The following is a 27,571-nucleotide window of genomic DNA, read 5'->3' as shown; positions in this document are numbered from 1 at the left end:
TGAACCTATGACACAGCTTGAACTTTCAGTGGACAAATAAGGAACAAAGCTTCATACATTGCTAACTGTAATATAAAATAAACTGCATTATGGCTTATGAAGGATTTTGTCAACTCACTGGGTTGACATCATCATTTGTGGAAATGCTCCAGTGGTCATGACTATTTGAAGTGGAAATTGAGTTTGGATTTGAAAACCACTCTTTTTCACCCTCCAGTTAAATAATCAATTCAGGTCAATGTTATCAATGGATGTTAAAATTGGAGGTGAATGAGTATTGAGGAAACTGGTTACTCTCACCCCGCAGATGACTTGTTAATTGCAGAGGGGAAAATATAAAATTGAGCGGGTGGGTGAGGAAGTAAGTGCGCACGAGTTCATACCAGTACCTCGGACTGTAACTCAGTACTGCAGTGTTCGGTCTAGCCCTCTCCCCTTGCTCGTTAGTAACTTCTTTCTCTGACACTGAGAAACCTGGCCTCTATCGTCTACACTATGTTGACTTACTTGTTCAACCGTAGCATACACGTAGTGTCAGCACTGATAAGCCGTACCCCTGTGAGAGACACATTAACTAGGATGCCGTTTTTTGGTATAGCACTTGTTTTGGTAAAGAAATACCTTATGTTCTTTTATCTTGTACCAAGTCTTTGAAATCCAGCATATGTGTTACACTTACAACTCCTCTCACTCAGGACCAGCCACATTTCAGGTGCTGAATAGCCTTAGGTGACTAGGGGCCGCCATCTTGGTAAAGATCTAGACCTCCACATTTCCTGGGAGTTTCCCCTTTGGTCTGTGCTTCCACATGTTTTCCCCCTTTTTGCTGCTCCTCGCTCCCAGGACAGAAGATCCCACCAGGTCCTGTGACATGGATGGATTCCAGGCCCTTGGTTGGGTGAACTACACTGTCTCCCCCTCGTACAGAGTGCGGAAGCCTTCCATGTACCTCTGGCCCACAAAGTCATTCTTGGGGTCTGCGGGGGAGGGGTACACACAATCCTAACACGGGGATGGGGCCAGGGGGACATGGACAGGAAGCCAAACTTGATGCGCGTGTCAAGCCACTTACAGATGTCAGTGCCACGCAGCAGCTGGGACTCCTCAGCCACCTGGGCTGTGACCTCCCTCCTCCTGGCCTTCCTCCTTCACCTTAGACCTCCTTGTACCTCCTCTACAGCCACCTGCAAGCTGCTGTTGGGAAGCAGAGCCCGTGGTCGCCGGCTGAGACTGTGGGCCTGAGCCCCTGCTCAGGCAGCTACTAGCTACAGAAAGGTCCAGAGGCAATATACTTTTTAGTTTAAAAAATTCTGTCTTTTTGTTTTTTTAGTGAAGCATCGTGTGCACTTTATGTTTTCAGAAAAGGATTCATGTTCCCAAATGGGTATAAAGTTGGGAGTTTATATAGCAAATTTGTTCAGAAGTTACTGAAGGATGGGTCGTAAAGATTAACATCCGAGTGAAGACCTTTTATTCATCCATTTATATGACAAATATTTATCGAGTGCCTATTATAGGCCTGGCATGGGAATTTTTATAAAGTACTTGCTTTAACTTCATTTCTCACAATAGTCCTCTGAAAGCAGGTACTATTTTAAATCTCCATTTATAGAAAATAAAACCGAGAGTGAGAGAGGGAAAGTCACTTGCCCAAGGTCACAACTGTAAAGGATTATAAACCAAGATTAGTTTGACTAGAGAGTCCAGGCTCTTAATGCAGCCTCTAAAATACACGGTGTGACTTTAAAATGGGAAGGAATGACGATGGGTGAATTGTCCAAGACGGCTTTATAAGAGAGGGGCCTTGAGCTGGGCTTCTAAGGATGCTGTGTGTGATTTGGATAGAAGGGACAGAGGTGTGTGAGGCATTATGGGAAGGCCAATGGACTGAATTAAGAGACCCGGATTTTAGGAATTTGGAGAGCTGAGGTAGGGCTTTCTGGGTAAGGTTGTACATGGTGTCTGTGGGGAACAGCAAACAAGTGTCCAATTGAAACAAAATTGTTTTCATTTGCTTATCTGTTCATCAAAGGACATTAAATGCACTTTATGTGCCAGGCGTTAGGTGGTGGTCTGTAAAGGCCAAAAAGATTCAGTCTAACACTCTAGACTTTAATCGTTTATATAGTATTGGTAGAAAGGTTAGAAACAACCACAAGGGCCAGATTTTGAATGGACTTAAGTGCCAGGCTAAGGTATTTCTATTCCCAATACTTTTATTTCAGAAACTTATTGTTTTTATACCACCAACCAAATGTTTTTTTGGTTTCTTTCTAACCCCAATACTTTTAGCTATGTATGTGACTTATATAAGCTTTATTTGTGGGCTAGCCTGGGACCCTAGCCACATTTATAGCATTGCTCTTTTTCCTCCAAAATATATTCTTGATTTGTAGGGTGCATGGGCCACTACCTGATTTGAGAAGCGGGAAGTTTTGGTATTTTGGCGCTCTCTTGCCTCAAGCTCATACTGTGACCTTGAGCAAGTTCATTTTCCTCTCTGGACTTCAGTTTCCCCATAATAAAATGAGAGAGTTGAAACGGATCAACAGTTCTCAACCCTATCACACTGATGTCCTCTTTTATTTATTTATCTATTTAAAAGATTTTATTTATTTGAGAGATAGCACCTGTGCTCGTGTTTGGAGGTGGTGGTTTGGGGGGGGTGGGAGGGGGGAAGCAGACTGCTCTGAGCTCGGAGCCCCACATGGGGGCTCAATCCCACAACCCTGAGATCGTGAGCCGAGCCGAAACCGAGAGTCAGACACGCTCAACCGACTGAGCCGCCTAGGCGCCCCTGATGTCCTATTTTCGTAGCAAATGTTTTTGTAGTCTCCCTTTGCTACTGTGAATTCATATTTACAGATACAGATGATTAAACCTGTCTATACAAGTAGTTTCAGTAAACATCAGCATAACACCCTAACTACAATATAAAATAAACAAAAAGAAAATAACTTCTAATAAAATAACGCGTAGTTCAGTATATATTTCAGCCCCTGTCAGATGTGTGCACCGATGTGTATAATCACTGTAAATGTGACAGCTGTGGATGCAGATGAAGAAGAGAACATTGTACACAGGTAGCTCGAGTGCGCCGTATTTCCAAATGACGGCATGATTTTCAGAAATGCTGATCAGTTTTGGTCAAGTTTCAAACGAGGGGCGCCCGGCTGGCTCAGTCGGTAGAACATGCCACTCTCGATCTTGGGCTTGTGAGCTCGAGCCCCATGTTGGGCAGAGAGATTACCTGAAAAAAGAAAAACTGTAAAAAAAAAAAAAGTTTCAAGGGGCACCTGGGTGGCTCAGTGGGTTAAGCGGCTGCCTTCGGCTCAGGTCATGGTCTCAGGGGCCTGGGATCCAGCCCCGCATCGGGCTCCCTGCTCAGTGGGGAGCCTGCTTCTCCCTCTCCTTCTGCCTGCCGATCCCCCTGCTTGTGCTTTCGCTCTGTCAAATAAAAAGAAAAAAAAAGTTTCAAATCGAACATAATACTGTTTTCCCTCAATTTACATGGTAGTTGCAGTCCTTGAAAAAGTCAATGTATATGAAAAACGTGTAAAAATATTTTATCTGTAAAATGGGATTAGAATCTAGGCACGGATCATAACTTTTAAAAAATGTTACTTATTTTTCAAGATTTTATTTATTTGTGACAGACAAAGCATGAGCAGGGGGAGGGGCAGAGGGAGAAGCAGGCTCCTGCTGAGCAGAGAGACCCATGCGGCACTCGAACCCAGGACCCTGAGATCATGACTTGAGCTGAAGGCAGACACTTAACCGACTGAGCCACCCAGGCGCCCCACAGATCTTAATCCTGAGCAGTCTTTCCGTCGCGCCACATAGGATGGCTCATTTGTTAAGTTTTTCTCAGTTCGTTGCTGTGCTGGTCTCCCAGGGCCCTGTGCGAGGTCTCGCATTCTATGCTGTGAACACCCGGAGCATCCCTACATATTTTCATTCTGTCCCCTAGGGGGTGCTGCTCCCCATGTTGAAAACATCTGGACTAGAGGAAGCCCTGGCTGGCTGCCCATTTGATTCTCCCAGCCCCTGCCTGAATATTTATTGAGTGAGATCCATCGTGGGACACTGTCAGGACTCAAGAAGTCCTGTGTGTGTTTCTACCTTTGCTTCTCATGCCTCCAGTATGAACATTAAGGACTTGCTCACCTCATATGGTCTTAGGAGAATTGCTATGTCTTAGAAAAGACTGAAACTCTGGCATGGAAAGAAGCAGACTAATTCCTTAGTTTTCAGTGGATTAAGGAAATAGGTTCCACCACTTAGTTATCTGTCTGCATTTGTCATTTTGTTCTCAAATGTGCCTTAGGATTTTTAAAAATAGTTTATTTCCTTAGGGAAGAGTAATATGTGTTATGGTCTGTTATTTCCAGCAGATGGCAATGTTTGGTGCAAAAACTGTTAGGTTTGCCAACTGCAGATTTTTCTGGACTCTCTTTGTATTTAAAATCCAAACTTCAGGATGCATATGTGAAAGTATCTCTCCTTTTTGAAAGACTTGCTATGAGTTAACTTGCTTAAGGCAATGGATAGGCTGGTAAAGAAGATGTCTGTAATTCTAATTTTTACAAATTAAATCACATTTTACTATGGAAACAATATTTTAATAGAATGGCTAAGATACATGCTTTTATGCAATGAATATTTATCCCTTGATTTGTCTATAAATTCTTATTTCCTTATAGGTTTTATTTTATTTTTATTTTCTTAAAGATTTTATTCGTTTGACAGAGAGAGCACAAGTAGGGGGAGTGGCAGGCAGAGGGAGAGGGAGAAGCAGCCCCCCCCCCGGGGGGGGAGCAGGGAGCCTGATGCAGAGCTTGATCCCAGGACCCTGAAATCATGATCTGAGCCAAAGGCTTAACCGACCGAGCCACCCAGGCGCCCCTTCTTATAGGTTTTAAATAATAATTTATTTTGAAACAGTTTCGGATTACAGAAAGATTGCCAGAACACTACAAAGAACTCCCGTAATCCTTTTCATCAGATGCCCCAATTGTTACCCTTTTACTCATGTGCTGCATTGTTTACCCTTCTCTTGTGTCCATCAGCATTAGTGTTTCTCTGAATCTTAGAAGAGCTAGGTGTCCCATCACCCCTAAACCCTCCAGAGTCTTTACCCTGAACAAGATCCCTTTCCTACTAGCATAGCCTATCCCTCCATAGAACTCTCCAAATCAGGAATCTGCATTGGTATCACATGACCATCCGGTCCACATCCATCCGTTCGCATGTCGCCACCTGGCCAACAATGTCACTTTTCCCCTTTGTGGTTTGAGATCCTACCTGGGAGTATGTGTTGTTTCGTTTGTGAGCTCCAGTCCAGACTGGTTCTTCTGTCTTTCTCGGTCTTTCACGTCCTTGACATGTTTGTGGAGTAAAGACTTTACAATCTGCAGGATGACCATTAATCTGGGTCTGATGATTCATGGCAGAGATTACGTGGCACAGGTGATGCTGCTCGTTACGAGGCCCGTGATGTCAATCAACCTGCCTCATCACTGGTGATGGTAACCAAGATCTCCTGGTCATCAGGTTTTAACTAAAATCCACCGTAGAATTAGAACCCAATTAAAATCTATCATTTGAATTTTTTAAATTTTTATTTAAGTAGGCTCCATACCCAATGTGGGGCTCGAACTCGCAACCCTGAGATCAAGCGTCGCATGCATGTTCTACCAACTGAACCAGCCAGGTGCCTCTTGGGTTTTTTTTTTTTTAAAGCAGTACATATTAGGGGCACTTGACAGGCTCAGTCAGTAGAACATGCAGTTCTTGATCTCACGGTCGTGAGTTCAAGCCCCATGTTGGGTGTGAAGGCTACTTGTAAAAAGAAAAGAAAAAAAAAAGCAGTGCACATTGAGTTTCTCCATACTCTAACTTTAAACTTCAGAAAAAAACACCTAACAAACACCTACTTTTATTTTATTTTGTTTTTTATTTAAATTCAAGTAATTAACATATAATGTATTATTGGTTTCAGAGGTAGAGGTCAGTGATTCATCAGTCTTATATAACACCCAGTGCTCATTCTATCACCTGCCCTCCTTAATGCCCATCACCCCGTTAGCCCACCCCCTTCCCTCCAGCAACCCTCAGTTTGTTTCCTAGAGTTAAGAGTCTCTTATGGTTTGTCTCCCTCTCTGATTTTGTCTTACAAACACCCAATTTTAAATAAGTAATTTCAAACATTACTTGGTCAATTTGTACCAGCATTTTCCTTTCGCTAAGACTGTATTATTGATCTGAGGGGTGATTACTCTGAATTAATGGTGTAAGTGTTTATGGGGGTTACCAGTTAAGATCTTCATCCACTGCGGCTATTTTGCAAGAAAGCTACTGACGGTTTGAGTTTGATCACGCATCAGCAGAAACAGCGTGACTGGTAACTATATTTTCTTGTGGTTTATTCAGTATTGAAAATTACAATATTTGAAAACAAAACATCTTTTATAAACTTGTTGCTACTACATCTCAAAATACTTAACATATAAAAACGTAGGGGTGCCTGGCTGGCTCAGTCAGAAGAGCATGGGACTTGATCTCGGGGTTGTGAGTTTGAGCCCCACGTTGGGTGTAGAGATGACTTTTTAAGCAAATAAATAGATAGTCCGTTTTATTTTTCAAATTTTATTTATTTGAGAGAGAGAGAACACACACAGGTAAGGGGAGGGGCAGAGGGACAAGCAGACTCCCTGCTGAGTGTAGAGCCCATCTCAGGGTTCGATCCCAGGACCCTGAGATCATGACCTGAGCCGAAGTCAGAAGCTTAATTGACTGAGCCACTCAGGCGCCCCTAGATAGTCTGTTTTTTTAAAAAAGGTTGCTACCTCTGGTGAACAGCAGCAACCTAAAATTACTTTCTTCCTAGTGCCTTCCTGAAATGAAGAAGAATATCAGTTAATAAAAATTAGATAAAAATGCCAGGGTACATCTCATTATTCCATGAAGTTAGTAGTAAAGAAATGGAGAAAGCACATGCAGAATAACTTTCTGTCTGTTTTAGGATTATAACCAGCAAAAGGTCAGTGTAAGTTTGGTCATATAATTGTGTATTTTTGTTTTTAGGAAAACAAAAGCATCAAGTGGGCATCTAGATGGGATTACATTTTGGAGTCCATGCCTCATACCAACATTCAGTGGTTTAGGTAAGTACTTTAGTTTTATTTTTTTATTTTTCAGTTTATTTATTTTTTTTTAGTAATCTCTACCCGCAGTGTGGGGCTTGAACTCATGACCCCGAGATCAAGAGTCACGTGCTCTTCCAACTGAGCCAGCCAGGCGCCCCTACGTAAGTATACTTTATGAAACAAAGAATACCTAGCTTAAGGGGGGGAAATGTAAATATATATTTGTATTATATATACATATTTGTATATTTTTAAAGGTTTTATTTATTTTAGAGGGAGAGCGGGAGCAGGGGGAGGGGCAAAGGGAGAGGGAGAGAGAGAGAATGTTAAGCAGACTCCCCACTGAGCATGGAGCCCCATGCAGGGCTCCATCCCAGAACCTCGAGATCATGACCTGAGCCCAAATCAAGAGTCGGAGGCTTAACTGACTGAGCCACCCAGGCGTCCCTGTACATATATATTTTTAAAAATTATTTTGTTACCAGAGATGATCTTGAGTGACATTTTTTCTTAGTCTGTGTCTAGTTTCCCCTCTCCATCCCCCCCCACATACCCAAAGAAAAAGTAAAAAAGGAAGATGTGTCTTAAATATACAGACGTTTATGCTGAAGGGAAAGAGCAGCTTGAGATGTCAGAGGGACTACGCTTCTTGCAAAGAATACTGAGGTGGGAAGTGGACAGGGGATGACAGCAGAAGTGGACAGGACACAAGAGATTAAAGGAAAACAGAATAGAGACTTGTGTTTGTGGGTTCAGAAAGTCTGAGTGAACCGGAGAGTGGGCAAAGCAGTAACCAGCTGGGGTGGAGAAAAGTTGGGATGTCTCAAAGACTGGGAAGAGGGCCAGGAAGAAGGTGAAGGGATGAGAAACCAAAACTCTTCAAGGGGATGTTCCCTCAGCAGGTCAGATAACGGAGAGGACTGTGTGGAGATACGATCAGGGAGTGAAGGGCCGCTCATTCCCCTGGTGTTCTTGCCAGTCCTTGTTGGGCGGCCGGGTACTCTGCTGGGTTCTGAGACAGTGTGAAGGAGGCACACGGGCTTCTGCTCCCATGAAGCTTACTACGTTCTAGTGGATTCAGGGGGAGGTGCTGGATTCCTCAGGAGTCGTCAACAGGGCCAGACCACAGCATTAGAAGTTTCAACCTGAGACGGAGGGCTGGACCAGCTGACAACGTGATGGTTAGGCCAAGTACTGAGGGAGGGGCAGGGTGTTAGCTCAATTTGGGGTGGAAGAAGACTATAAAAGTAAAAATGAAAGTAAGGAAAGGTGTGATTCTGAGTATGGTCTTTTGAGGTGATGATTTTCCTTATATTACCATTGCCTTTAAAGTGAGAAGAGCGGGGCACCTGGGTGGTGCAGTTGGTGAGTGTCTGACCCTTGGTTGTGGCTCAGGTCATGATCTCAGGGTCATGAGATTGAGCCCTGCATTGGGCTCCATACTCAGTGGGAGTCTGCTGGAGATTCTCTCTCTCCTTCTCCCTCTGCCCTTACCCCTTGCATGCATTCTCTCTCTCTCTCTCTCTAGATAAATGAATCTTAAAAAAAAAGTGAGAATAGCATCCCCCACTCCTATTTTTCTAGACTTGTTCCTTCTTCTATTCCTGCTCTCCCTCCTCCTTCTCTTCTTCATTATTATGATCGTATCATAGCTTTTCCACAGAGTTTTGTTTGGGCAACTGTCCAGGTCCCATTTTGTTACACCCCCAGCAGTCTCTTCAGATAAAATTTGTGTAAATGGTTTCTCCAAAGGAATTGTGAAAGCAAAGGGCCTCTGGATACACTGTGGGGGTTAATCTCTAGTAGTAGTGATATTTATAGTGTAATGAGGAATGTACTTTAGTTTCTGTCATGAGCTGATTTACTCACGACATTTAACAGACCCTTCGACATCAATCATCTTTTTAAAAATTTTCAATTGAAGTCTAGTTGACATACAATATTATTAGTTTCAGGTGTACAGCATAGCGATTTGACAATCCTGTACTTTGCAAGATGCTTATCATGATAGGTGTAGTTACCATCTGTCACCATATACAGTTATTACAGTATTATTAACTATATTCCCTGTTCTGTACTTTTCATCCCCAGGGCTGGCTGACTGGCTTATTTATTTATTTATTTATTATTTATTTATTTATATCAGAAAGGCTAGTTGACACACAATGTTACACTAGTTTCAGGTGTACAACGTGGTGATTCAGCAAGTCTATACGTTCTGCCGTGCTCCCCACAAGTGTGGCTGCCATCTGTCCCCATACAGCGCCATTACAGTACCACTGACTATATTCCCTATGCTGTGCCTCTCATCCCTTGACTTACTCATTCCATAAACTGGAAGCCTGCACCTCCCACTCCCCTTCACCTGCTTTGCCCATTCCCCCCACCACCTCCCCTCTGGCAGCCACAGACATCAATCATCTTATTGGCATCTTTCTAAAACAGTGCTGGACTTTTCATAGGTTCTGGTGAAACTTTGTTGACGGGTCTGGGTTTGGCTGGGTGGTGGCATGCCACAGGTACTGGTTTTGATTTGGGGATAATTTTTAAGTTTTAGTTTTAGTAACAGTAAGAGCTGGTAGGTAAGTTGTCCATGGGGTCATTACCCTGAAACTCGTAGAATGATAAAAAGACTACAACCTTGGCCTATCAGCTAAGAAGTCAGTCAGCCATTAGTTCAATCTTGACTCCTGAACTTTCGTACTCAGTTGCTTGCTCTGGAACTGAGTTTCTGTTACTTCTCCTTGCTTCTTTTTGGGAATGTACTCTTAAAAAAAATTCTAAAATCACCTTAAGAATAGTGTTGCTTCTATTGCTTTATTTGATCTAAGCTTCACCTTGGAAAACTGATGAACATAATGATAATTTGCATGTCTGTCTTTTATACGTACACACATTTTCTTTTCATTGTTCAAATAAGGAACTTGAGATTTAACTTCTCTTTTCTTCCTTAAATTTTCTAGTATTATGAATTCCTTTGTTATCGTGCTGTTCTTGTCTGGGATGGTGGCTATGATTCTATTAAGAACTCTCCATAAGGATATTATCAGATATAATCAGGCGAGTTTTTCTGTAAGTAAAAACGCACATATTTGATTCAGCACGTATTTGAATGCCTACGCTGCCCAGTTGTCAATGTTATATTTGTACTTGGAGTATGTAATACCTTGAATACAGCATATTTTCAAGGTCTAGTTGTTTTGCCTATTATACCAAATCAGAAATTATGGAGTTGTGTAGATTTTTAAAAAGTACAAGTAAGCTTATTAGAGAAGGATTTGTTATCCACTCTGGTTCTATTCCTTTTTATATGTTTCTGAACTTTCAGAATATTATTATTTAAGGTTTTCATTCATTTGGAGCATGAGATAAATATACCAAACATTGCAAAATGCTATCATTTAGGTTAAATTTAGTTTTATCCCATTTATGCTGTTTTGACTCATAATCATTTGCATATTGGTAAATTTTAAATATCTATAAAATTGGTTGAATTCCTTCCATATGTGAAATCATTTTGCTTTCTTCATGAAATTAAGCCAGGTGTGTGCCCTCTTACTCGAGTAAGGGAGCGACACAGCTTCCAGAGACCTGCTGTATCCAAAATGAGCTATTGGTTGCCAGTTAATCTATTTTTAGAGGGAAATTCATTTTCATCTAACTTTCAGAGTTTAGGTAACTTTCTGTCATAGCGTGTGTTTACCAAAGACTTTCTCATATGCAGGAAGAGATCCAGGAGGACTTCGGTTGGAAGCTGGTTCATGGGGATGTGTTCAGACCTCCAAGGAATAGAATGCTGCTGTCAGCTTTCCTGGGTCAAGGAATACAAGTTTTGATTATGACGTTTATTACCTTGTGTGAGTAGGCCCAGATCAATAAGTGTCACCTTAAACACTCTTAGTCAACTCCTGACGTATGTTACATTTTGACCCATGTGCACGCAAGGACTTTGAAAATACCCTGAAGTTTAAGAAAATGTATGTTTTATAGCACTTACATTTCCATCTTCTCAAATTAAGGGTAGGGGTCTGAATATGTTCCTACGTCAGGGACCTTTCATGGCTTTTTCAGTTCTGAAAAATTTATTGTAATGTCCAATACACATATTCGTCGCTTTGCAAAATAGATGCTTTCTTGAAAACCAGCATGTGGGTAGAAGCATATTTAACATGGACTAAGGGAATTCATAATTAACAACTAGCATTTTGAAATGCTATGGCCGGCCGAGGTGCTGGTCTTTAAATGTATAAACACAATGGCATCTTCAGTAGTCTTACAATGACTGATAAACCCTGGCTGCCTTCTTCTATAAAGTAAAAATGGAGCTTGTCAGGTTTTGATAGCCAGAGTGGTGATTTTCATAAACAAGCTATTGGAAAAAAAAAAAGAAAGAAAAAGAAAGAAAGAAAGAACAAAAGAAAGAAAGAAGGAAAGAAAGAAAAAAGGCTTATTAGGTGTCTCACGTATCAGTGATAATTTCAAAATTCAGCTTTTAAGGTTGTATTTTCCTGAGACCAAGTCTCACTTTGATTTTTCTTTTTATTCCTCCCCTTGAATAAAAGGAAGCAGAAGGGAATTTTTGTGGGGAAAAATGATTTGCTGTTTAGGGAGTGATCCTGGAGTAGGGGTGGGGGAGTTCGTTTGTTTAATCTTGATTTAAACAGTGAGATTAAAGACTAGACCCCACTTGGAAACTGACTTCATTTGCCCGGTATTGAAAATCACACCTTTTTGTTAAGAAAAAATTGTCATTAGCTAAGTGAATAACAGTCATTCACAGTGTCACTTGAGTCGTCACACCACAGAATTTCCCCGTGTGCTGTTACACGTAATGTGTCTTAATAAGCGGGTCTTTAATTTATTATAAAGTCTTGTGTGCTGCTGAGGCTTTATTGTCACTGCTTTGATATTTCTGTTTTGTACCTTTAGTTCTAGCTTGCTTTGGTTTTCTTTCCCCCGCCAATCGGGGGGCCTTAATGACCTGTGCCGTCGTGTTATGGGTCCTCCTGGGAACCCCTGCTGGATATGTGTCTGCTAGAATGTATAAGAGTAAGTATTGCAACTGTTATCATTCCAGTTAGTTGGTGTATTAAACGTAGAAATTAAAAGGCCGTAAAAGAAAACATTTAAAAATTGCATGGGGCATTTTTGCCGGCCTATCAACATGTAATTGGGCCCTGGGTATAAAGTACTTGTAAAGTGGACTAAATGAGTTGCCACCGTAACTATTTCTGTCTTTTCCTTCCTCAGCACTTAAAGGTGTTAACTGGAAGTCAAATTTTTTGCTGACAGCACTATTATGTCCTAGGTTAGTATTGCTCGTTCTCTTTTCTCTACACAATTATACTCTTGCTTAGACTTCATCTTGGAAAAAATCACTGTGCGCGATAATGAGGAGGAGAAAGGAGATGAGTGACCACTGTGTTTTCTGTAGTGCCAGCATTCTCTCTCTGCGGTATCTGCATTGCTTTCATCTTTTTGTACATCGTAACCTCTAGCACAAAGAGATGGCCGTGGAGCCACTGTATTCGATTTTGATCTTTGGTTCGGAAGCAGATTTCATAAATGCGCATCTCGGTTATATAGCTTGCATTATAGATCATGTTAGAATGGCAATTTCCGTACTACCTTGTGTTTTTCCCCTAGTCACTGGCTTCCGTGATCCTTTCTTCCTGTCTCCCCTAGTTCCTGGGGTATCATTAGTGACTGCAGTTCCCATGTAGAGTCATTGTCCCAGTGGGAGCGGACAGGGCTGCACAGTGGTGGGATTGGTGGCCAAGCCAGGGAGCAAGTGTTCGAGGTCACATCGGAAGTCAGTGACAGAGCCCAGGCTATACATAAGCGAATGTCCCCCCTACATCCCGTCCAGGGCTCTTCCCATTGAGCCTCGCTGATGAAGTGCTGACTTTGGATTTCTTTTTTTTTTTTATTAAGATTTTGTTGGAATTCTTCTTTTTAAATATTTTATTTATTTATTTGAGAGAGAGAGAGATTGAGAGAACGAGTGGGAGGAGGGGTAGAGGGAGAGCCCGATGCAGGACTCGATCCCAGGACCCTGGGATCATGACCTGAGCTGAAGGCAGACATTTCACTGACCGAGCCAGCCGCCTGGGCACCCAGCACTTTGGGTTTCATCTCCTTAGTTAGCCTGGGCTACCATAACAAAATGCCATAGACCGGGATGTGTGTGTGGGGGGTGTTTAAACAATAGAAATTTGATTTCTCACTGTTCTGGAGGCAAGGATGTTGGAGATCAGGGCACCAACAAGGTCGGGTCCTGGCGAGAGCTGTCTTCCAGGCTTGCAGATGACTGCCTTCTTACTGTTTCCTCACATGACAGGCAGAGACGGTGAACTCTCGTGTCTCTTCTCATAAAGGCACCGATCTCATCATGAAGGCCCTACTCTCATGACCTCATCTAAGCTGAATCACCTCCCAAAGGCCTCACCTCCAAATACCATTTCATTATGGATTAGGGCTTCAACATATGAATTGTGGGGGAGGACACCATGCAGTCCATAGCACGTTTCATTTCTAATACTCTTTCCTTGATACGTTATGAAGGACGGTTTCGTTTTTTTTTTTTTTAAGGAAAAAGTAGTGGATTATATCTTAATTGTCATGTGGTACTTTAATTCCTATTTGTTACGAAGTTCTCACGTCCGTGATGCTAGGAGTATGTCACAATGGTGGAAGAGGTCCTATAGTGAAAGTTAAACATGGTAAATTCAGTTATGTTATATTCTGATTAGTGACACAGTGAGAGCCGATGTGGTACTAATGCTCTGTGAATGCATGTCATGCAGTAAATCATACAATGCTGTGATGTGTTCTGTAGACCCATAACCGTTCATCTCCATGTGGCTGGCTTCTCTCAAAAGTCCAGGGGAAAAAAAGATTAGATCATTGAAAGGATTGAACGTTACAAGTTTGCACATCAAATCCAGGAAGCTCAGAATTTTTGACTTATTTAAAATAAGGACAATACAACCCCCCTCCCCTTCCCCACCTTGAATAGAGCCATCTGCTTTTCCTATAACTCTTTTCAAGGGAACTAGAATGGGTGGTCTTTTCTGAGGTGAATGCTTTCTTACATTTCTGTAAGAAAGCGATGTCCTTGACAATACTTCAGATAGTTGTTGCTTCAAGTTCAAGACTCAGATGAATCTAAAACTGAATAAATTTGGCAATGAAGTGCCATTGTGCAAAAGTCATTATACTGGATTGTAATACAAGAGATATTACATGCGGGAGCCAGTCAATAAGCCATTCACTATTCTCTGCATTATTTAGTTACTCATTCAACAGACTTATTGTGGTCTTTTTTGTTTTGTTTTGTTTTTGTTTTTACTATATTTAAGGCATTATGCTAGGCACTATAGAGGAAATAAATACAAATTGCCCCTGAATCCCTGCCTTCGTGGCTCAAGATGAATAATAATGGCCCATTTTTCATCACACAGATGTTCCATCTTATTGCAAAAAGAAGTCACATCATTGAAAGAGAAGATGTAAAAGAATTAGAATATACCGTATCACTAAGCTTGATTAGCCAAATTAAACAATTAATGTCTGAAAAGCATTAGCATTCACGATGCACTAGGAGCTGTTTTCATCATGTTTTCTATGGGATTAATTTTGAAGGCTGTTTTACACAGAAAAATTTAAAAATTTGAGTAGAAATCCATAATAACATGGCTCAGGTTTACATGGACTATGAAATGACGCAGTCTCAAGCCACAGTTTTGTAAAAGTAAAAAACAAATTTAAATTTGAAAAGCAAATTTACATAATGGTGGCTGCGTCCTGGGTGGGTTTTTGGGTGGCTGGGGGACAGGAGTGTGAAGGAGACTATTTATATCAGACTTACTTTTCACTCTTTTTTTTAACCTTTTGCGTCGTGTACCATATGCATGTGTTACCTATTTTTATTTTAGTTTTATTATTATTACTTTTTTAAGTAGGCTCCACGCCCTGAGATCAAGATCTGAGTTGATATCAAGAGTCAGATGCTTAACTGACTGACCCACCCAGGCACCCCACCTATTTTTAAATAATTTCATTATAAACAACAATAACAACAACTCATAATCATATATTGAAGTGGAGAGGTAGTCATAGAAGCTACAAGCACAGGCTTTAGAGTCAGACACACACACACACACACACGCACGCACGCGCGCGCTCCCATGCACACATACCCTACGCTCTACACACACATAGCAGTTCATTTCCCAGTTCTGCCGCTTCCTAGTTACCAGGCCTTGAGCGCGTTGTGAATAATGCTGCAATGAACATAGGGGTTCAGGCATCTCTTTGAGAGCTTTGCCTTCGGTTGTGTTAAATAGTTATTTTCTACTGCACCATTTTTATTCCCTTGTCATTTCTTCTACTATTTTTTTTTCAGTTATTTTCTTAGTGGTTACCCTACCGATTACAGTTAATGTGTCCATTTATACCAATCCGGTTTGGATTAATTCCAATTTAATTTCAATATTATACAAAAACTTTGCTCCTCTATAGCTCCTTTCCCTCCTTCCTTCTTTGTGCTGTTATCGCCATTACAGATTATGTCTTAATACTTCGCATGCTCGTCAACACAGATTTATAATGATCGCATTATGCAGTTGTCTTTTAAATTAGGCAAAGAAGAGCCTCAGCTCATATTTACTGATCATGGAATGTTGGGCAAGTGGTTTTTACCTTTCTGATCTTGGCTTTCCTCATCTGTAGCATGCAAATCATGGTATGTCTACCTCATGGTTGCTGTGAGGATTAAATGGGATAATGTGTATAATGGATTTGAAAGAGTGCCTAGCATATACTGAGTGCTCAGTAAATGGTCACTGTGGTTATTAGCTACTCTTGACTTCTGCTGTCATGCCTTTGCTCATGCTGTTCCATCTTTTTGTAATCACTCCTTTCCAATTCTCCAATGCCAAATTTCTAGTCTTTTTTATGTCCCAGCTCAAATGCCACCACTTCCATGTTCTGGAATTATACAGTGTCTATTATCATTATTATAACACTTGTCACAGTGTTCCTTAGATTGGAGTTATTTGCAATACTTCTTGTGCATTCTAAAACTCACGAGGGTGAGTACTACGTTGTATTCATTTCTGTATCTTTCTCAGCGTGTAGCCAAGTGCCTTATAGGGAGTATAAGTGCCTTATATGGAGTAAGCACTCAGTAAATATCTACTATATGAATGAATCAAGTGAATACTTTAAAAATGCAAAACAGATTTGGTTTCCTAGTTCTGTTAGTAGAACTGAATGCAATTTTAACGCAATAAACTAGACATGATACAAAGGAGATGTTTCCCTCAAGTGATTAAAGGGCTCTCTTAGGTAGATGGGAGAGAGAATCGTAAGGTGCTGGCTTTCTTATTTCTTAGAAAGTAGTAGGTTGAAAGAGAAGTTCAGTGCCTCATAGGATGTCAATGTGCGGGTAGCTCATATGTTGCCACAAATGGCTCGAAATTTAAAAGGAGAAGCATTTACTAATGAACATAGATGTTCCCTAAAAGAAATTGAAGAAAGTAAGATTATTAAACCATATACTTTTCCTTCATGTACCCCCAAAAGTGGTAGGTAGGAAAAGGAAGAGGTAGCCTAGTTTGATAGGCAGGGACCCAAACTTTACAATTAGAAAGAAGCAAGTCTGAATTCCAGCACCTTCCTGATTGTCCATTTCCTTGCCTATAGTGCCTGTGTCACAGAGTCGTTTAGAGAAGTAAATGAACTAATGGATTGTGAAATTGTTTTGTGAGCTATAAAGTATTTTTGGTCACTCTTTTCTGCCGTGTTCCTACTGCTCTGTGTTTATCATCTGCTACAGTATTTCCCATGTTGTATTGTAATTTATTTGTTTATCTCTGTCCCCCAGTAGACTGAGCTTTTCAGAGCCAGGGTTTTTATTTATCTTTGAATGCCAGGGTCTAACACAGAAGTACTCAATAAATGTTTGATGAATGTGTGAATAAATGCTTCAGGTAGGAGATGAACTCGGATGACCTCTTAAGTTTCCTTTTAGTTTTGCTGTTTAAGATTCCATGAAAAGGTCTAGAAATAATTAGAGATCAACAAAGGAAGAACTATTTAGAATATAAAAACTTGAAACTGAAGGGCAGTGACAGAATTGTTAAACACATATTAACATTCTAGAGTGTACTTGCAAAAGGGAAATTGTTGAGACGGGTTAATTGAGTTTATGTATAAGAAGGGAGGTTATGATTTGTCAAGTGAGAAGTAATTTTTCTGGCCATGGAATGATAACAGCTGAAATGAATCTCTCAAAAGCTAGGAAATTTGGCAGAGGAATATTGTGGCTGAACAAATTCATTAGAGCAGAAAAGTATTAAGAAACATTTGAAGAAGTGTGGTTAAATCATAGGAAACCAGACTCCCTTATTATGATGCCAGAAACTAATGAGACCGGAGGTGGAGGTTCACTGTTGTTGCATTTGTTGTTGCTTGAAAGGGCTTCAAACCACATCTCTGGCAGAAGCACGCGTGAGCCTTTAAAAAGCACAATAGAGGTACCTACCGACATAGGTTTAGTCGGCAGCAGAGATTGTACACACAGCGGGGAGGGTGAAGCAGAAATAGTAACATGAAGAAATGGCTGAAGTTGGTTTATAATGAGAGATAAGGAACATTAAAAAAAAATGGTCCTGAATAAGAAATTGGAGAAAGACGGCAAATAGGAGGGCAGCATTATATCCTGGAATTAGAATGGACCTTGAGAGAACTTCCAACTAAAGAATTAACCAGAAATTCCTTAAACAGGAGACCTCAGAGCCTTGGCTGGTGCATCACGACATGGCTGATGCCATATTCCCTCTCTCGTCTTTGACACAATGGCTGGGGGAAGAGAAGATAGACCTGATTGGTGGGGTGGGTTCCCACCATGGAGGCCATAGGATAGCACAGTGGAATGGAAACAGCTTGCTGGTAAAGAAACACACACACCTGAATTAGAATCCCAGCTCTGCCTCTTATCAGCTGTCTGACCTTGAGCAAATTACTTAATATTCCTAAAAGATGTGAAGAACTCTGTCTATTCAAGTGACTCCTATTTCTCTTGTGCCTGGGTTGTTCATCTAATTTTTCTTTCTTTCTTTTTGACCTGTTCGTTTTTTTCCCTCCAGTTTTATTGAGAACTGATTGACATCCATCCCTGTGTAAGTCGAAGGTGTACAGCATGATAGTTCAATTTACATATACTGTGCAATGATGACCACAGTCGGTTCAGCTCATGTCCGTCATCTCATATAGCTACAATAAAAGGCAAATAAAGAAGAAAAAAGGGGAAAAGATCTCTCCTTATGATGAGAATTCTTAGGATTTAAACTCTTAACTTCTCTGTCTATCACATAGCAGTGTTAGCGGAAGCCATCATGTTGTACATTACATCCCTCGTACGTACTTACCTTATCACTGGAAGTTTGTACCTTTTGACCATATTCCTCCCCCTACCCTGGCCCCAGTTAACCACAAGTCTGATTTCTTTTTCTATGAGTTTGGTTTGCTTTTTTTTTTTTTTAAGATTTATTTATTTATTTATTTATTTGAGAGAGAGGGAGAGAGAGAGAGACAGACAGACAGACAGACAAAGAGAGCAAACAGGGTATGGGCAGAGGGAGAAGAAGAGAATCCCAAGCAGACTCCTCACTGAGCACAGAGCCCAACACAGGGCTTGATCTTATGACCCTGAGATCATGACCCGAGCCGAAACCAAGAGTCAGATGCTAAACCAGCTGAGCCACCCAGGTGCCCCGAGTTTGGTTTGCTTCTGTTTTTGTTTTATATTCCATGTGTAAGTGAGATTATATGGTATTTGTCTTTCTCTGACTTATTTCAGTTAGCAAAATGTCTTCAAAGTCCATCCATGTTGTCACAAATGGTAGGATTTCCTCCATTTTTAGGCTGAATAATATTTCAGCGTATATATACACCATAACTTCTTTATCCACTCATGTTTCAATGGGCACGTAGGGTGTTTTCATTTCTTCTCCTCCCCCTCCTCCTCCTCCTCGTCCTCGTCCTCTTCCTCCTAACGCTGCTTTCTAAGACATATCATTAGCTCTATGTTCTAGCCCTTTTACTGTGGTTTTCATTCCCCTTGTCGTATTTCTAATTCCAAAGAGCTCTTTTATTTCTCACCAGTCCTTAAAGTGTCATCTTGCTTCATGGCTGCAGTGGCTCTTGTAATCTCTTCGCGGATGTCAATCATAGGTTTTCCTTTCTAAAGTTTTCTTCTGAGCTACAGGGGCCTTCTCTAAGAGGCTAGACCCTCCAGTCTTCTGCCGGGATTGGGAAGCAAAGGTCTTAGGCTCTGCGGTGCAGGGGAGGGAATCTGCAAGTCTATGAGTGTCTTAGGCTGCCTTTCAACCAGTCCTAGTTCTAGCCACTCCTTCCCTCCCACTTACAGGGGTACCTGGCGCCACACATCTGTGAACCTTTTCTGGAGTTCTGTGCTATAACCTGAGTTGTCTTTCAGCTTTTCCTGCAGATGACTTGGGATACAGGTTTCCCGGTTGTACTAACCCAGCTACTACTTGTCCATCTGCTGTCTGCTTTCCAAAATTTGTTGCTAATGTCTTCTCTCCTGTATCCCCCATCCTTGTGTCTTTGTGCCCTTTTAAAGTTCCTTTACTAGCATTGTATCGGAGTTTTGAGAAGGGGGCAGAACTAAATGTATGATTTCAATCTGCCGGAAGTCTCTCAGTGCTTCATGTCTTTTATATACGTCATTTACATTTTAACCACCATCACCTTATGCACATGCTTACCACTTTGTATCTGGTCTCCTTGTCTCTAGTTTCTCTTCCCTTAGGTGTGTCCTTGGCCATGCGGCAGACTCGTCTGCCCGGAAGGCTGCGCTATGTACCCCAGCGCTTTGAACGTAGAACCCCTTCAGCTGCCTCCTGATGCTACCGGGAGCAAGTCTACGTTCCTTACCCCGGCGTTCAAGGCCTTCCACAACCTAGCCTCTGCCCACCTCTTCACCCTCATCTTTTAGGCTTTCAGAAACACTCACATCCCTACCCATACCCATACTCACCTGTAGCTTAGACCAAGCTTGTCTGGAACAAATAAGGGCACAATAGCTGGGCTTGCCTGGTGATTTATCCAGTAGGTTCAGCAGCTGACCCGTTGATTTTGAGTGGCTGATTTAAAGCTCTTGTTTGAAGCGAGCACTTGGTTGACTTGAGGCTCCCAGCCCCTTTCAGTCTGGGATTCTAAAATCTGTTTGTAGTATATGCATTGTTCATAATTGTGTTCGCTGTATTGCACATTGAGTTTTTCCATGGTATGTTACTCCACACCTTACTTTTTTTCTGCTAGATTCTGGAGATGCAAAGATGAGGAGGATGTGGAAATGATGTCTTATAATAAACTGCTGCCTTATTATATGGTATGGGGTGTAAGCCCCAGCTCAATGGCTGGGTTTCCACAGGGAGACTTAATATTCTTCTAGGGTTTAGCCTTGTCATTTATCATACCCTTCCCACCAAAAGGATGTTCTGACATTCACATCAAGTATGATTATAACATTTTCCTGAAAGCGTATTATTTACTGATGACTTTTTTTTCTCCCTAGTGTCGTCTTTGTCGACTTCTTCTTTATAAACCTGATTCTTTGGGTGGAAGGGTCATCAGCTGCCATCTCCTTCGGTACCCTGATAGGTATCCTCGCGATGTGGTTTGGAATTTCAGTACCATTAACATTTTTGGGTGCATACTTGGGAAGCAAGAAAAAGGTAAATTTGTAAAATTCTGCTTTTGGCCATTGACTGATGTCTAAAATAATACCTCAACATGTATATTATTATACATGGAATGTGAAATGTACCATTGGTGAAAACTACAAAGAATAATCATTTTGGAATAAAAGATTTAAAATTTTTTTTAAATGAAACACAGTAACACTTCAAAAGACACTATTTAATGTATTTCCCACTTTATAGGTTGTTTATAGTTCTGTCTGTCTCTGTTGGGTGAAATTAAAGGGACATATTGTCGGAAGGCTGACTTTAACAAAGTCAGAAAAGTAATAAGATTATACAGTGGGGGAAGAAAGAAAAGATAGAGTCTGAAAAATATAGCTGTTCAGTTTATAGATCTGAAGTTAGTTTATTCCATGCATAGGATAAAGGGGCAGGATATCAAAAAGACTAAACGAGGCCACACTGCAAAAGGATGGTGTAAAGATACAGTGTGAGTTTGCAGGAGAGAAATTAGATTAGACAAAACAGGAGTTAAGGGTTCCACACAGAGCAGAAAACAGAAAAATGTCTGAGAAGTACTGACATATTTTAAAAGAAATTCTTTTTCCCAAAATTTTATTTAAATTCTAGTTAGTTAACATGTAGTTTAATATTGGTTTCACGAGTAGAATTTACTGATTCATCACTTACATACAACACCCAGTGCTCATCACAAGTGCCTCCTTAATCCCCTGCCCCCATCTAGCCTATCCCCACCCAACTCCCTCCATCAACCCTCAGTTTGTTCTCTATCGTTGAGTCTCACGGTTTGCTTCCCTCTCTCTTTGTTCCCTTCCCCCATGTTCATCTGTTTTGTTTCTTAAATTCCGCATATGAGTGAGATCATATGGTATTTGTCTTTCTCTGACTGACTTATTTTGCTTAGCATAATACCTTCTAGTTCCATCCACGTGGTTGCACATGTCAAGATTTCATTCTTTTTGATGGCTGAGCAATATTCTGTTATGTGTGTGTGTGTGTGTATACCACATCTATATATATGTGTATATATACATACCACGTCTATAACTACTACTATCTATCTATCTATCTATCTATCTATATACACACATATACGACATCCTCTTTATCCATTCATCTGTTGATGGACATCTGGGCTCTTTCCATATTTTGGCTATTGTGGACATTGCTGCTATGAACATTGTGGTGCATGTACCCCTTTGAATCTGTATTTTTATATCCTTTCGGTAAATATCTAGTAGTGCAGTTGCTGGGTCGTAGGGTAGTTCCATTTTTAACTTTTCAGGGAACCTCCATACTGTTTTCCAGAGTGACTGCACCAGTTTGCATTCCCACCAACAGTGCAAGAAGGTTCCCCTCTCTCCGCATCCCCGCCAACATCTGCTGTTTCCTGTGTTGTTAATTTTAGCCATCCTGACCAGCGTGAGGTGGTATCTCATTGTGGTTTTGATTTGTGTTTCCCTGATGATGAGTGATGTTGAGCGTCTTTTCACATGTCTGTTGGCCATCGGGATGTCTTTTTTGGAAAAATGTCTGTTCGTGTCTTCTGCCCATTTCTTAATTGGATCATTTGTTTTTTGGGTGTTGAGTTTGACGAACTGTATAGATTTTGGATACTAGCCCTTTATTAGCCATGTCGTTTGCAAATGTCTTCTGCCATTCTGCAGGCTGCCTTTTAGTTTTGTGGCTTCCCTTGCCGTGCAGAAGCTTTTTATCTTGATGAAGTCTCAATAGTTTATTTTTGCTTTTGTTTCCCTTGCCTCCAGCAACATATCTAGTAAGAAGTTGCTAAGTTGCTATGACTGAGCAAAGAGGTCGTTGCCTGTGTTCTCCTCTAGGATTTGATGGTTTCCTGTCTCACATTTAGGTCTTTCACTCATTTTGAATTTATTTTTGTGTATGGTGTTAGAAAGCGGTCCAGGTTCATTCTTCTGCATGTGGTTGTCCAGTCTTCCCAACACCATTTGTTGAAGAGACTGTCTTTTTTTCCATTGGACATTCTTTCCTGCCTTGTTGAGGATTAGTTGACCATAGAGTTGAGGGGCCATTTCTGGGTTCTCTACTCTGTTCCACTGATCTATGTGTCTGCTTTTGTGCCAGTACCACACTGTCTTGATGACTACAGCTTTGTAATAGAGCTTGAAGTCTGGAATCATGATACCTCCAGCTTTGCTTTGCTTTTTCAGAATTGCTTTGGCTATTCGGGGTCTTTTGTGGTTCCATACAAATTTTAGGATTGTTTGTTCTAGCTCTGTGAAAAATGTGGTGGTATTTTGATAGGGATTGCATTTTTGATTAGTGATTGCATTTGATAGTGTAGATTGCTTTGGGTAGTATAGACATTTTAACAATATTCTTCCAATCCACGAGCATGGAACGTTTTTCCATTTGTGTCCTCTTCAATTTCTTTCATAAGTGATCTATAGTTTTCAGAGTAGAGATCTTTTACCTCTTTGGTTAAGTTTATTCCTAGGTATCTCATTGTTTTTGGTGCAATTATAAAAGGAATGGATTCCTGATCTCTTTTTTGCTGCTTCGTTATGGGTGTATAGAAATGCAACTGATTTCTGTATATTGATTTTATATCCTGCAACTTTGCTGAATTCATGTATTCTATAAATTTTTTGGTGGAGTCTTTCAGGTTTTCTATACATTCTGAGAGGACTTTTTGTCATTGATTACTTCATATTGGAATAATCACCACTAAATCTTATCTAATCTCTCCCTTGAAACTGATAGGAATGGATAAACATCCTTATTATCTAGCTGTGTGCTCTCTAGTATGGTGGTCACCAGCCACACGTGACTTTTGAGTGCTTGAAATGTGGCCGGTTCCAAACTGGTAAGTGTTGTAAGGAAGTGTAAAATACACAGTGAATTTCAAACGTAACAACAACAACAAAATATAAAACATCTATTTAGTACTTTTTATATTGATGAAAAATTTAACATAATATTTGGACATGTTAGATCGAATGAAATGTGTTTATAAATTGATTCTGCCTATTTCTTTTAAAATTTTTTTTTAATTTATTTTTTTGATAGAGTGAGAGAGAGCACGAGATGGGGGGGACAAAGGGAGAGGGAGAGAGAAGTAGGCTCTCCACTGAGCAGGGAGCCCGATGCGGGGCTTGATCCCAGCACTCTGGGATCATAACCTGAGCCAAAGGCAGACGCTTAAGTGACTGAGCCACCCAGGTGTCCTGATGTTGTGTATTTCTTTTCACTTTTTAAAATGCAGCTTCTAAAAGGTTTAAAATTGCCTATATGGCTTGCATAATATTTCTATCCCACAGTGTTGGTCTAGCCTCTGCCCACCTGACTGCTCTTGGAAGTGTTCCATGTCCCCTTCCGATTCAGGCTTCTGTGTTATGAGTCAGGATACTGTGTTGTGATTATATGTATATAAATTCACCTCAATTTCATGTCATTCTGACTTTCACTTGATTTCTTTTCGAGCAGTTTAGGTGTCCAGTTCACACAAACCAGATTCCCCGTCATATTCCTCAGCAGAGTTTCTTTACCAAACCACTTTTTGGCATCATAATCGGTGGCGTTTTACCTTTTGGCTGTATTTTTATTCAACTCTTTTTCATTCTGAATAGTATTTGGTGAGTATTGTATCTTCACAATTTCAAAAAAATCTTAATTGTTGATCAATTAATTTTCCTATATTTCAAGGAGGTTAAATTCTGGTATGGAAAACTTCATTCCCCCCCCTCTACCCCCTGCCCCTCTGAGCGCTTTTTAAATCCAGGAAACGGCGATCTGACGCGGGGGGGGGGGGGGAGGGGGCGGAATTTCCTAGGGAACTGAGACTTAATTCACAAGTTTTTAAAGACATTTTTGATGGAAATATCTATGCAGGTTTCCTTTTTAAAAAGTAATAACCTCTTTTTAAGCCTTTCCAGATGACTTAGAAAGTTGGCTCACACTGTACTTCTCTGAGCCTTTGCAGGGGGTGGGGCAGGGGTGTCCCTTGGAAGGAGGCACCTAAAGATGGGAAGAGGCGGCCCTGATGTGTATGTCTTTTCCGTACTGACCTTCCACGCAAGATTTCAGAGTTCCTCTGCTAAAAATACTTTGAAGACCACTGACTCTGGGTCTTCCTCTGTACTGAGCTGTAAGTAATATTTTTCTGCTTTCCCGTCTGTCCTCTGTTAGCTCTGATGTCAGGATGCCTGCTCCTTGCAGCGTTCCTCTTTCTATTTGCTACTTTGAATCTGTCGTGATGTAAGAATTCTGCTATGTAAAGGAAGAACCCCTGCTCTCTGATGCAAGGGTGACAGCTTCAGCCTTCAAGTCCTCAAAAGTTAGGCTTCATCATGCACATTAATTGCTCACCTTTTAAACAGGATTGCGCCAAATTTGTTTAAGAGATAAGCAATAAAATCCGTTACCTTGTCAGCAACTAAATATTTAACCTGCTGCAAAATAGATTATGGGAACTGCATTTTCCAGATGTTTTTGATGGGAAAAGATTTTGAAGTGAAAACTAGAAGAGTCGTCAGACAAGTTTTATATCAGTGAAACAGGGTGTGCTTGTGGGATGCAATTTTGTATATGTTCATTATCCATAGAGATGATTCTCCCCAAGCCCCGCCCCTCGCCCCCGTGCCCCGGTATGCATTCCGCAGGAGATGTTAAAATGGGGTATCGATCCGTTCCTCGGTTTCTTTTCTTCAGGAGGCTTTTAAAATTGCTCATCCCAATTTAGTCAGCTCGGCTCTGTAATAATGAAAGGAATGACTTTGTTCCTCCCAAGTCTGGCAGAAATGCAATGCACACACAGAGCTTTAAGGAGATGCATGTCTGAAAGTATTTTGATAGAATTATGTGTGCGGTGCTATCAAGACCTATTGCGGGAGGCTCCTTGTCGATAGAGCTTCAAAGGCAAAGAGGTATTTGATTCTGTGGCTTTCTGTTATATAACGTAGTTGCTGGTATTTATGGCACTTACAACCTTCCGTCACTAAAAAGAAAGCATGGTTTAAAATGTGCAGAAAGAAAATGACAGAGATACTGACGGGTCTCAAGTGAATACTGAATGACGTGAGCAGAGAATTATGGGTAAGTAGCCACACAGATTCGTCCTGGACAAGATCGCGCGGAACTCAGAAGCCACACAGGTCAGGGAATATGTTTTGGATACTGGATGGAGAGATAAAGATTTGCAATGAATTGCTAAGGGTTGAGAAGTGTGGCCATCTCTTGCATGGATTTGGATTGGGCTTTCTGTGTACTGTGAAGTTAATTTTAAAGCTGTCATTTTTATTTTCAGGTCTCATCAGATGTACTTCATGTTTGGCTTCCTTTTCTTGGTCTTTATCATTCTCCTGATCACCTGTTCAGAAGCTACAGTTTTGCTGTGTTATTTCCATTTGTGCGCTGAGGTAAAGACCTAAGAAATGAATGTATCTTCTGCTTCCAGAACTTGTGTCATTGGAATTAGAAGCCTGTGTTGAGAAAGGAATTGAAACAACTGTTAACTACATGGTTTCCTGATGACCCATTTTGATTTTGATGGAGCTATCAAGTTAATGTGACTTTGATGGAAAATTTAAACAGAAAGCAATTTTTCTCTGGCTAGTTACTATAATTGCTGCATACTATTCAGTTAACATAGAAAAATATAGGGAACTGATTTGATATTTAGACATATAAAAGATCTGCTTCAATGGTGGTTTTTTTTTTAACAATTAAAATTTTTGCTGCTTAGGCCAGCATTGTATTTTATGGGTTTGAGATTGCTGCTAAAGGCCCTTTCTCTTATTTTCATTTCATTGCGTTTTGGTTACCATGGACATAAATAGTTCTGTTTACCCCACTCCACCCCCATTTTTTTTTCTGATGTCATCCTGGATAATTAAGGTGGTAGTGAACATTATTTTCGTAAATAACCTACATCCTTCTTGTTTTGGTAGTTAAGTATGACTGTCTAAAGGTGACAATAGAGAGTTTAGAGAATGATTATCATATACGTGATGTCTGAGAGCATTTTCATAGGCATATAATGTGTATATTTCTATTTCTTAGATGGGGCGCCTGGGTGGCTCGTCAGTTAAGTGTCCAACTCTTGATCTCAGCTCAGGTCTTGACCTCAGGGTCATGAGTTCAAGCCCCGCATTGGGCTCCACACTGGGTGTGGAGCCTACTTAAGAAAAAAAAAAAGAAATGTTTTCGAGACTCCCAAGACCACCCACGCATTTGGCAGTTAACTGGAAGGACTCATGGGACTCCGCATATAGACGTATGCATGGCTAGGGCCTGTTACCGCCAAAGGATACACAACAGGATCAGCCAGGGGTAAAGACAGAGGTGGAGCCTGGAGATATCCATGTACAGTCTTCCTGTGCTTTCTCTTTTCCACGGGAGGATATATCAACTGTGCTCCTTTCTCCAGCAGTAAAAAAAGATAGTAATAGATGTGCAATGTTTGTGCTCAGGGAAGCCCATTAGAGACTCCGCATTCAAGGTTTTCATTAGGAGCTAGCCGCATAGGCACGCTCTGCCTAGCAACTACAAAAATTCCAGACTCCCAAAAGGAAAGCAAGTGCTCATCATAAATCATGTTGTTTGTACAGTCTAGGTATAGCAAACCAGTCTTATCAGTCAGGGATGATTAAATGCCAAATTCCCAGATGTAAGCCAAGGGCCAGCCTTGCA

The 27,571-nt window shown here is 40.9% G+C and overlaps 1 protein-coding gene across 2 annotated transcripts in view; it reads left to right on the top strand.

The window, feature by feature from the left end:
- LOC123787606 (transmembrane 9 superfamily member 2-like) overlaps positions 1-27,571 on the top strand; it is a 71,306-nt gene that overhangs the window by 30,837 nt on the left and 12,898 nt on the right. For both annotated transcript variants that reach the window (XM_045790410.2, XM_087859403.1), the window contains exons 8-15: positions 7,087-7,166; positions 10,112-10,220; positions 10,873-11,005; positions 12,078-12,197; positions 12,399-12,456; positions 20,758-20,917; positions 24,368-24,516; positions 26,187-26,298. In XM_045790410.2, the coding sequence (XP_045646366.1) occupies positions 7,087-7,166; positions 10,112-10,220; positions 10,873-11,005; positions 12,078-12,197; positions 12,399-12,456; positions 20,758-20,917; positions 24,368-24,516; positions 26,187-26,298 (921 nt within the window). The remainder of the gene's footprint in view (positions 1-7,086; positions 7,167-10,111; positions 10,221-10,872; positions 11,006-12,077; positions 12,198-12,398; positions 12,457-20,757; positions 20,918-24,367; positions 24,517-26,186; positions 26,299-27,571) is intronic.

The sequence above is a fragment of the Ursus americanus genome, chromosome X (genome assembly GCF_024610735.1).
Source record: "Ursus americanus isolate L20-20 chromosome X, mUrsAme1.1.p, whole genome shotgun sequence".
NCBI classification, from domain to species: domain Eukaryota; kingdom Metazoa; phylum Chordata; class Mammalia; order Carnivora; family Ursidae; genus Ursus; species Ursus americanus.
The sequence above is the reverse complement of the archived record's forward strand: the minus strand, read 5'-3'. Positions and strand labels throughout refer to the sequence as shown.